Source organism: Tursiops truncatus, chromosome 13, assembly GCF_011762595.2.
Source record: "Tursiops truncatus isolate mTurTru1 chromosome 13, mTurTru1.mat.Y, whole genome shotgun sequence".
In the NCBI taxonomy this organism is placed as follows: domain Eukaryota; kingdom Metazoa; phylum Chordata; class Mammalia; order Artiodactyla; family Delphinidae; genus Tursiops; species Tursiops truncatus.
Window position 1 is genome coordinate 26402843 of NC_047046.1, and position 10765 is coordinate 26413607.

At 60.5% G+C, this 10765-nt stretch overlaps 1 protein-coding gene across 3 annotated transcripts; it reads right to left on the reverse strand.

Moving 5' to 3' along the window:
• Window positions 1–447: 447 nt before the first annotated feature.
• ESS2 (ess-2 splicing factor homolog) lies at window positions 448–10142 on the reverse strand. Of its 3 annotated transcripts, XM_033837435.2 has the most exons (11): window positions 9980–10141; window positions 8781–8949; window positions 8588–8689; window positions 7602–7727; window positions 6650–6819; window positions 6428–6545; window positions 6019–6152; window positions 5313–5415; window positions 3770–3879; window positions 1395–1510; window positions 448–986 (listed from the first exon to the last, which is right to left on the reverse strand). In XM_033837435.2, the coding sequence occupies exons 1-11, from the start codon at window positions 10112–10114 to the stop codon at window positions 707–709; spliced, it is 1563 nt and encodes a 520-aa protein (XP_033693326.1). In that variant the 5' UTR covers window positions 10115–10141; the 3' UTR covers window positions 448–706. The 3 variants fall into 3 exon arrangements, with proteins under 3 accessions (XP_033693326.1, XP_033693328.1, XP_033693327.1); XM_033837437.2 differs by lacking the exon at window positions 6019–6152 and having other exon boundaries at window positions 6428–6511; window positions 9980–10142; XM_033837436.2 differs by lacking the exon at window positions 7602–7727 and having other exon boundaries at window positions 9980–10139.
• Window positions 10143–10765: the final 623 nt, after the last annotated feature.

Sequence of the window (10765 nt, forward strand, 5' to 3'; positions counted from 1 at the left end):
TGAGGCCACTGGGAAGGCGCCTCCCACGGGAGCAGCCTCACATGCAGGACCCGTGCAGCTGCATCACCAGCAAACCACGCAGGTCAGGCCTGGCCAGGGAGGCTGTGGACCTGGGCCCAGAGCCCGGGTGAACCTGGCGGCAGGAGGACCAGGGACCAGCTCTTCATGCAGGAAAACCTGGGGCACAACTGCCAAGGGCTCTGCCCTCCCCAAGGGCGGACCAAAGGGCTGTGAGCTCAGCTCAGAGGCAGGTCCCCAGCCCTGAGGGCACCACCGGAAGCCAACGCAGGCAGCAGCAAGAAAGGCTGGACACCCCAACCCTCCGAGGGTCACCACCAGCAGCCTCCTCCTGGGAGGTCCGCAGTCCTGAGTGCAGGATGCAGGTGCAATGCAGGCATCAGGGTGACCCCAGGGTGCACAGGCCACAGGGCGGAGAGGCAGCCCCGCTGAGCTGTAGGTATTCTTTAATGAGGATTAAATAGGAACAGGTTGGGGTTTGATAGAAAAGCATGTCAGCAAGGCCCTGGGATGCTCCCCAAGGCCACAGGGCATGTCCTGTGCCAGCCCAGCACGTGTCTCCTGGGTCTCCTGGGATGCTCGCTGCTTCGGGCTCAGGCCTGGGTCCCCAGAAAGCCATAGTCCTCTCCTGGGCAGAGAGCTGCCCTGAGGGCTCCATGAAGCTCCCGCGGGCCCAGCCCAGGACGAACTAGAAGAAGTCCGAGGCTTTGCGCCGGGCAGGGAGCTGCAGCAAGTTGTCCGTGATGCAGGCCGGATCCTGGCTGAGGGGTGTGTGTGTGGCAGAGCCAGGAGCCGGTGTGCTCGTCGGGGTCTGGGGCCCGCCGGCTGGGGTCTTGAGGTGGGTAGAGCGTGCTGGGGACGGTGTGTAGCTGGCACGCAGGGCCCGGTCTGTGTACTTGCTGGCCGTCCTGCTCACGAGGCGCTGCAGGGCTGGGGACATGGCTGGGCTCAGGCCTTTGGGGGTGAGGCTGCAGCGGAAGGACGGGGTGGGTGAGAGGCAGGATTAGGCCCGACCAGGCTCCCCCTGCAGCAGGGTCTCCCTTGGCCTCACAGGAAGGCTCCCGGGAGATGTGTGATCATTCTGGGTGGGAACCTGGATGGCCTGGCCCAGACAGTGAGCCCGAGCCTGCAGTCGAGGGGTGTGGCTCCCTCGGCTGAGGGGCTGCAGTGGACCCCAACCCTCTCCGAGGGCAGTGATAACACCGACTCCACGGGGTGGACAGGAGCTCAGTGGGGACGACGGGCCTAAAGGCGCCCCGCAGGTACGCGGGAGGAGGAGGCTGTGCACAAGGCGGAGAGGGCACCGCTCCAGCCAGAGGGACGGCCAGAGGCCCCGGCCCTGAGAGCACCCACTGCAGGGGCCGGGCCACCCTCACCTGGCTAGGTTCTCCGTCGCCCTCCGCAAGGCCTCCTGCTTCTTGGCCCGGTTCTTGGCGGCAGCCTCGTTGGCCATCTTCAGCCCCAGACGCTCCCTGCGGCCTGGCTCCAGGATCTAAAAGACAGCAGGCGTGGGGGGGCTGGGCCACTACCCAGCCAGGGAGTCCTTGCCGCGGAGGCGCCGGCCTCTTCCCGTGGCCCCTGCAGTCCCAACAGCCCACCATCACTGCCCCTGAAAGCCCCCAGCCAGCCTGAGCTGCCCACCCGCCCAAGGCCCACCTGGGTTCTTCATGAAGCCGGCACTGCCTGGTCAGGCACCTGTGACCCCCTTCCAGGAAAAGGGCCTGTTTCAATATGCTTTCGTCTGACTGCCAGGGTGTACCAGCCTCTGCGTTTCCATAGAGAACTTCAAGAAATGCATCGTGGGCCTGTCTTTCTGTTTGTTTGTTTTAAAGATTTATTTATTTAACTTTATTTTCTTTTTGGTTGCGTCAGGTCCTAGTTGTGGCACACGGGATCTTCGTTGAGGCATGGGGGATCTTCATTGTGGCACACGGGCTTCTCTCTAGCTGTGGCATGCGGGTTTTTCTCTTCTCTAGTTGTGGCGTGCAGGCTGCAGGGTGCGTGGGCTCTGTAGTTTGCAGCACGCGGGCTCTCTGGTTGAGGTGCGTGAGCTCAGTAGTTGTGATGTGTGGGCTTAGTTGCCCCGCAGCATGTGGGATCCCAGTTCCCCGGCCAGGCATCTAACCCGCGCCCCCCGCATTGTAAGGCGTACTCTCCACCGCTGGACCACCAGGGAAGTCCCTGGGCCTGTCTTTCTATTGATTTTTTGTTTCCTTTCTCACTTGCAGGAGTTTCATCTATGTTGGCTACATTAACGTACACCGTTCAGATTTCTCTTCAGTTATCTGCTTGTAGTTTTACTTTTGACGTTTTCCGCTGTACTCGGGGTTGTCATCTTCCCGTAGCGCGATCCAGCCCCGACTCCCTTCGTGATTTCTCCCTTTGCTGTCGTGTTTAGAAAGCCTTTCTGCCTCAACATCACATTAAACGTCGACCAGTATGTTATTCTGAGGTTTAACATTTGCTGTTTTAACATTCAACTTTTCCATCTTTCCGGAACTCATCCTGCTGTGCACACTGAGGGCCTGGCTTGTTACCCTAGCTCCACACACTCAGCACGGTGCCCCAAATCCTGCCTGGGCGCTGGGACCAGGCTCAGGCCTGACCCACCTGCCAAGGGTGGCTCACTTCAACGCCTGACGGCACACATCCCCCTGCAAGTTTTTCTCGGCTGTCGCCGCATCCCAGGCTGAGAACCAAGGTGCCCGGGCCCTGCGCACGCTGTCTGGCCGCGCATCACCCCTGCACTGGGGAAGCACCCGCCCCTCAGCCACCAGGTTTCTGCCGCACAGGTCTGTGCTTTCTCTCCAAGCCAGTCGCTCCTATGATTGTATGTTTCTGTTCCTACAGTGACTGACACTTTTTCCTTTGCATTCCACATCGGTGCTGGCTGTGTTTAAGGAGACCCGTGACCCTGTCCCCTCTGCAGACCTATGTGAATTCCAAATTCCATGCCCCATTCTTTGGGGTTACAAAGCAGATGACGTGACCCTGCAGCCTTCAGCCTCTGTGGCACCACCCACCTCTGCCACCAGCAACCCCCCCCCCCAGCACCCGACAGTACGCGCAAGGCTCTGGGGACCTCCCCCACTTCCCCCACAAACCACACCCATCACTCAGTTTCCCCACAAACTGTGTGCAGACCAGGGACCTGCCTTCCCAATGTCGCTCTGGGGCCCCACCTGCCTGCCAGTTCGCTGGCGCCTTCCCAGGCCACCCCATCTCTACAAACCACCTGCCACCCAGCCCTCTCGCCTGCCTTTCTGGCCCACAAAAGGCCTTCCTCCTGGGCTCCAGGCCTTGTGAATCTCAACTGTGACTGCTTATGACACCGGGCTGGGGGCGCCTGATCTGGTTCTCCCGTAACCAGAGGCCTCTCTCTGCAAGGACACAGCCCTCCTGAGGACACAGCCGCATCCCACGGACACTAGGATTCTGGGACCCTTCCCGCCCTCAGGCTGCAGCACAGCAGGAGTTCCTAGCCCACCTGAGACCGCCCCTCATCTCTAAACAGCCCCATCCTCCGGGCCTGCAGGCTCACAGCGGCCCCAGCAGCTCCCTGCCTTGGTGCTTCAAACACCCCCGCCCCAGTCTCTCCCCCAACCCAGTCACCCGCCCACGCCTGTCCTCAGTGCCCGGTCCTACGTGGAAGTGCAGTGCTTGCCCAGGTGTACAGCCCATCCGCTGTGCACGGAGCTATGGGTGCTCAGGAGGCCCTGCGTCCACCCGTGCTGCTCCCACCGTGACCCACCTTGAAGGCTGGCCCTGGCGTCCTGTCCACGTAGGGCGTTTCAGATCCTTCAACTCTCAAGGGCGTGTTCTCGACCTCCCCCCAGGTCATCAGTGGGGACTCGTTCACACCTGCGGATGGAGAGCCCACAGCCAGCTCAGGCCTGGGACCTGGATGCGGGTCACAGCTCACAAGCACCAAGGCCAGCAGCTGCCCTCTCTCCTTCCCAGGACCAGAACCCGGCACTTCTGACCTCTGGGAGGGAAACATCAAGGCCAGCCCATGCCCCTGCACCGTGGGGTTTAGCCTGGGGTAGGGGGCTTCGCAGAGAAGCTGGGCTGGGTGAGTTAGACCCCCATCCTAGCACAGGGCCAGGGGGCCCCCGGAGGACAGTCACAGGACCCTGCTGCAGGGAGGAGACCCAGGGCCTTCCAGGGCTCCCAAACCTCCCAGGATCCTGGGAAAACCGAGGTGCCTCCACAGGCCCTTGCCATGGCGCAGCCACCAGTGTCGCTGGACGCAGAGAGAGAGCAGGTGTGCCCAGGAGGCCACCCCGAGTCTCATGCGCCTGCTGTGATCTCTGGGCTTAGGTTTGTGAGCACCGCACACCTGCTGACGTGAGACCCAGAACTAGGAAAAACTACCCAAGACTGACAGGGACACCCAGCCCAGGCCAGTGGCACAAGGCAGGTGGCCTGAGGGAAGCGCACATGGCCCTGTACGACCCCTCAGGACCGTCCTGCCCACCTGCACGAGCCAGGCATGGCCCCTGGAGGCCCAGGTGCACCCAGTCTCCTGCAGACTGAGCTTGACTTCCATATGCAGGATGCCTGCCCAGAGGCTTCCCTGGTGCCTCAATGATTAAGAATCCATCTGCCAACGCAGGGGACATGGGTTCAAGCCCTGGTCCGGGAAGATCCCACATGCCGTGGGGCAACTAAGCTTGTGCGCCACAACTACTGAGTCTGCGCTCTAGAGCCCGCAAGCCACAACTACTGAAGCCCATGTGCCACTACTACTGAAGCCTGCGTGCCTAGAGCCCACGCTCCACAACAAGAGAAGCCACCGCAATGAGAAGCCAATGCACCGCAATAAAGAGTAGCCCCCCCCAAAAAAAAAAGAAGAGTAGCCCCCACTCTCAGCAACTAGAAAAAACCCGCGTGCAGCAGCTAAGACCCAATGCAGCCAAAAATTAAATAAATGAATAAATAAATAAATAAATAAAAATTTTTTTAAAAGGCCGCCTGCCCAGCACCCGCTGGACTTACTGGCCTCCCCCCAGATCCCCTCTGCCTGCTCACCAGGCCAGTCTGTCCCGCTGAGCTCAGGGCGAGCCACAGGAACCACCCAGCTAGACCAGCTAGTCCAGCTGGCCCCACACGTCCCAGGTCAGGCCTGTCTGAGAGCCCAGCCACCCACAGCCCTGTTCGGCCCTGGCACAGATGGGACCCTGGGCCTGAGTCACATGAGGCATGGTGCAGACCCAGGGGAGTGCCAGGAGTGCCAGGCCAGATGGGCCGCCCACCTCCCCCAAGGCCGTCCTACCAGCGGGCGTGTGTCTTACCAGGGGCAGGAGAAGGCGTGGCAATGAATCCAAATCCGCCCACGCGAGGGGACTCCTGGGGGATAAGCTCCTTGCCATCCGGGCCCACCTTGCCCTGTTTGTGCTGGAGCGAGAGGAGAGGTGGTGTCAGGGGCCTAGGCCGTCCCCGCTGGCTGACGGGCAGAGGCTGCACACCCCCCTTCCTGGGTGCAGACCCAGGGGAAGCGAGGTGGACCCTGGCCCTTGCAAGGACCTTGAGGACCCATCAGAGCAGCAACCAAGCAAGGAAACACCTCCGCCTTCCATGCCGAGCCACACCTGACATGCGTCACCTTCAGGGGCTACTGACTTCAGGGCCCTGTGGGGGGCTATGCTAACTGGGGCAACTGTGCTCTGATGGCTCCAAAACAGGCCCCCCACCTCCCACCTCCTCAACGCCATGACGGCCGGAGTCACTGCCCTGCAGTAAATCCGGGCTCAGGAACCTCTGCTGTCCGCCACACCGAGCCCAGCCCACCCCACGGGAACTGGCACAGACCTGACCCACAGAACGTGTCTGACTGAAGCCTCCACAAATGGAGAAGAGACTCAGACCCCGCCACATTGGGACCCAGACACACCCCCACCACCGAGCCCTGCTGAGCCCAAGGACAGTCCTAACGTATGGGGGTGGCCAGGACCAGAAAGGCGAGGATGCCCATTCCACCCCGCTGGCCCGGTCCCTCACCTGGGCGTTGAGGGCAGCGGCCTGCTGCAGCTGGGACCTGCTGAGGGCCTGGCTAAAGGGGTCCCTGAGGAAGCGGGTGTTCTTATGCACCACCTGCCGTGGCTTCTTAAAGAGCTGCTCTTCATCAGGGACGCCTGGCAGTGGGAGCAGAATCACCTCAGCGTCAGGGTGAGCAGGCCCCCTGCCCCTCGCTCAGGGCCTGAGGGAGAGGAGCTGGTTCCCCACGGAGCACAGCCTGAATTCAGCTGGGGGAGCCACACGACCGTGCAGACTCCGCAGGTGAACCTGCCTGCCCTGAAACGGACCGGGACCCCCAAAGGCCCAGAGTACAAGGGGCACAGTCACACACTCCCAAAAACCAATCCAAACCTCCGGCCCCAGCCTGCGCCCCCGCCCGCCCGCCGCTCACCCTCTGGGTAGTACATGAGGGAGTTCTTGGCCTTGTACTTCCAGGTGTCCACACCAGCCTGGCCACTCTCCACGGCTTGGCACTCTGCCGACGGGAGCGCGAGATTATCCTTCTGCCTCTGCGTCATGGTGGGAGCGCGGGTCAGGGAGGACCCCCGGCCCTGGGCCCTGGCCCCAGGGACTCCCACCCCGAGTGGGTACCGCTGACCCTGCACCAGGGCACCTTCTCAAACTCCTCCTCAGCCTGGTAGAGCCATGCGTGGCGCGCCCGGCTCTTCTCCTTGGCCACCTCCATGATCTCCTGGAAGGAGGCGTTGTCCTCACTTGTGTACCGGCTCAGGAAGACGTCCAGGCTGGGAAGGGGTTCCCTTTCCTCCTCCTCTGTGGCCTCTCCTGTGCAGGGGTGTGGGCAGGTGACATGAAACCATCATGCAGTCACTCGGTCCCAGGAACCCTGCCTCTGGTCGTGGGTCTGTCTGTGAGAACCCACACTGCCAGACAACACCCCCTTGGGGGGAATCAACTCCCCCAGCTGCCCAGGGAGCCCCCAGGGGCCCTTCCCAGCTGCTGCATAGCAGTGAAGAGTGCACTCTGACTCAGGCCGGGAGGGGGCGTCGGGCGTTAGAGCAGCACGATCACAGGGGGTCCTCCCACACCAAAACAGTGCCTGTCCTGTAGGTCCTGCCTCCAAAACCCTGGACTGTCCCCCTGTCCCTTATCCTGATTCCCTCCCTTCTTGGTATCTGTGCTACAGGGGGATGACTGTCACCTAAGCCTCGTGACCTGCTAGCGGACCTGATGGCAAGGACCCTGTATTATCTAGCAGTGGGCGGGTAGGCACCTAACAGGCACTGGGCCACACCCCGGGCCGCCCTGGCCGCTGCCAGGGCAGCCCGCTGAGGTGGTGCAGCACTGCATACAGCAGTGCAGATGCAGTGAGGACAACAGGGGAGGGCCTCTACTCCACCCCCTACCACCTGCCAGGCAGCGTGCAAAGCACTGTGCCTAAAAGGTCAAGACAAGTGTCAGAAAGCTGGGCACTCAGACCCCGTCCCGCCACCAAAAGCTCTGGGACCTGCAGAGGTTACTGCCCTCCTGAGCCTCAGTCCCCTCGCCTGCAGCCGTGAACTACGTGGCGCCTACGCTCAGGTTACTCAGGGGATTCCTGCATTTACCGAAAAATAAGGGGGATTCAAAGGAAAGGAATCTGCCAACAGTCTGTGATTCTCGAGCCACATCGCAACGGAGAACCACGCTCTGAGGACACGCAGGACGTGCTGTGACTGGCAGGAGGCTGGGTTCTGAAGCAGAAAACGTCACACATGTGCTCGCACAGGGCACCAGTGCCAGCGGAGCACACTGTGGATGCGACGCTAGTAGACAGCAGCTCATGGCCATCTACACACACACATGTCCACCCCTGATGAAGCACCGACTGAGAGGAGGCCCACGGCACACTGTTCACAGGGCCCAAGATGCTCCTTCTGGGGAAGGCTCCCCAGAAAAATCAGGATGAATCTTTACACTCCAGTAAGCGTGTTGGAGACCCGGAGGCCCAGGCACACCCTAGGTGCAGGGCATGCAGACGAGGGCAAAAGGACCTGCTTTTGTGGAGGGAGAAATGGTAAACAAACAGAAACGCCTTTTAAACTGGCGTGTCCTCCAGCAAGAAAACAGAGCCAGGTGGCAAATCACAGAGAACAGGGTGAGTGACTGCGCTGGGAGGTCAGGGAAGGTTCCCTGATAGGCAGCATCTGAGCAGAGATCTGAAGGAAGAGAAGGAGCAGCCATGCAGTCACCCACAGGGGGCGACCAGCTCAGGAGAAGCAAGTGCAGAGGCCCTGAGGCATCTGAAGGAAGCAGTGAGGGAAGGAGCCCCCGCCCCAGGCTCATGACGCCCCCCCGGACAGAGATTGGTACAGTGAGCAGGCCAGCAAGAGGGGAGGCGAGATTCCCACGCCACAGAGGAGGGCTGGAGGCTCAGATGACCCCCATGTTTGGGAGCTGAACCCAGATCTTCTGCCTCTTAGACCCCATGGGTTGCCCTTTAAGGAGAGACCCTCAGGGACAAGAAGCAGCCTTCCCCTGAACACCCCAGGGCCCCACAGACAAGGTCCCCAGGCAAACCCAACAGCGTGAGGGAAATGGGGCGCTCACTCACCATCACCGTCCTCCAGGCTGTGGCCCCGGCCTGGGGCCTTACTGCCCACCACCCCGGTGCCTGTGTGCACCTCAGGGGTTTCAAATGTGGCTGGAGTCACATCTGGGGGAAGAGAGGGGATGGGGCTTGGAGGGAGACTGAAGCAACAGTTCAGCGGGAGTCCCCTCCCGCCCCCCCACAGGACTCCTCTTACAGGGCGGAGGGGGCTCTCGGGACATCTTGCCCAGGGCAGAGCCAAACTTGATGGCGATCTGGCGCATCCGTTCCAGGTCTCCATTCTCCTCGGCCTCCAGGTACTCCTTCTGTGCCTGCAGCTTCTCCACATCAGGAAAGAAGTCCCTCTGGATAACCGTCTGGAGGCCCTAAAGGCGCGATCAGAACATAAGTCAGAGCTCCCATCTGCCTCTCCCCTGCCACTCAGCCCACAGGGTACGTGTGAGGCCCCCAACCTCTGTCCAGACCAAGAATCCCCAGAACTTGGCGGAACGTAGTGCTGTAATTTTTTTTTCTGTTTTGGCCACGTCATGCTGCTTGTGGGATGTGGGACCTTAGTTACTCTATCAGGGATTGAACCCAGGCCGTTGGCAATGAGAGCGTGGAGTACTAACCACTGGACCACCAGGGAACTCCCACTGGGTGCACTTTCAAAGCCTTCCCTCTCCCTCACTAACTGGTCAATTTCATTCTCCTTCACTGCCTCCACCTCCACACCAGCTGGACCAATGTGCGTGTTGCCACCTGCATTCCACCCATGATTTCCTATTTCCAGTCTGAATCCTTCACCGGGATGCCTTCAGCCAGTCATCCCACCACCAGCACTGGTGGAGATTCCCAGCTTCGCACCTCCAGCCAGACTTGCCCCTGAGCTGCACTTCTGTACACCCAGCCGCCCATTAACGCCATCTACCTGCACATCCCAGGAGCTTCCTAAACTTAACCAACTTCCTCCCAGTCCCGTGCCAGCTCCTCCTACTTCAAGGGCGGTGGGATGCCTACCCGCTCAATGATGCTGCCATAGTGGCAGCCCGTTTCCAGGACCCCCAGCCTTAACACTTGCCATTATCGCTCTCCAAGAAACCCTCTTTATTGCCATCCTCCCAAATTCCTAATTACCCTTTAATAGAACCTTGTTTCCCTGACACCCGCCACCCCCCAAGGCGTACAGACACATCCGCCCCTTCTGCTCCCTAACAGCAGGGACACCTCGCTCCACACTGTGCCTGTTTGTCCCCCCGACTGTCCACATCCTGAGGGCAGAGACTCGGGCTGCTCCACCTTTGCGAGCGGACAAGAGCGTCGGTACCCAGGGAGCGACCCGGGGGGAGCGCGGGGTGGGGGAGCGCGGGGCAGGGACGTGGCCTGGAAATCGCTGGCGTCCACGCCGAGTCCTACCTCGATGTACTCCTCCTCGTCCAGGACCCGCTGCCTGCTCGTCGGAGCACCGGCCTCTCCGGCGGCGCGCTTCCTCCGGGTCCCGGACGCCGCGGGCACCAGCACGGCCCGGACCGCAGGGCCAGGCGTCTCCATCGCTATCCCAGCACCGCCCCGGCGGCGCAGGCGCGGCGCAGGCCGGGGGCGGGGCGCTCCAACTGCGCAGGCGCCTGAAACAGCCCTACCAATGGGGTAGCCGCGCGTTTCGAAGGCCGGCCCGCGCTCCGTGTGACGTCACCATGAGCCCTGAGCTTTATGGGAGTTGTAGTCTTCGTCCCGCCCTGCTCTGGTCTTTAGTATCTGGGCTGTGGGAGCTACGGGGCGCTGCGGTAGGGGCTAGGGGCATGTTGCTCCCGCTAGTCGTGAAAAATTAAAGCACTACGGAATTGGAAGCCTTGGAATTCCAATTTCTCTCAAATAATCAATATACGCTTCTATGTTATTTAAAAAAATACGCTTCCGAAATTTTGGTTATATATGTTTCAAACTTTTTATTCAAAGTTTATGCAAGAAAAGAAATGTCTGGTGCCTAAGTGCCAGAGTTGGCTTCCCAGAAGGCTAATCCTCATTGAAATGGACAAGAAAATTGTCTAAGCATTTCTCACGAAAGATCATGTCTTCCCAAAAGGTTGTAAATTATGTCAAACAATTTCTGCCCCCGAACGATTCAGTACAATTCAGTGGGGACTCCATGGTATGATTCCTCCCCTTGTGGAGCTGACAGTTGAATGCAGAAGACAGACACTA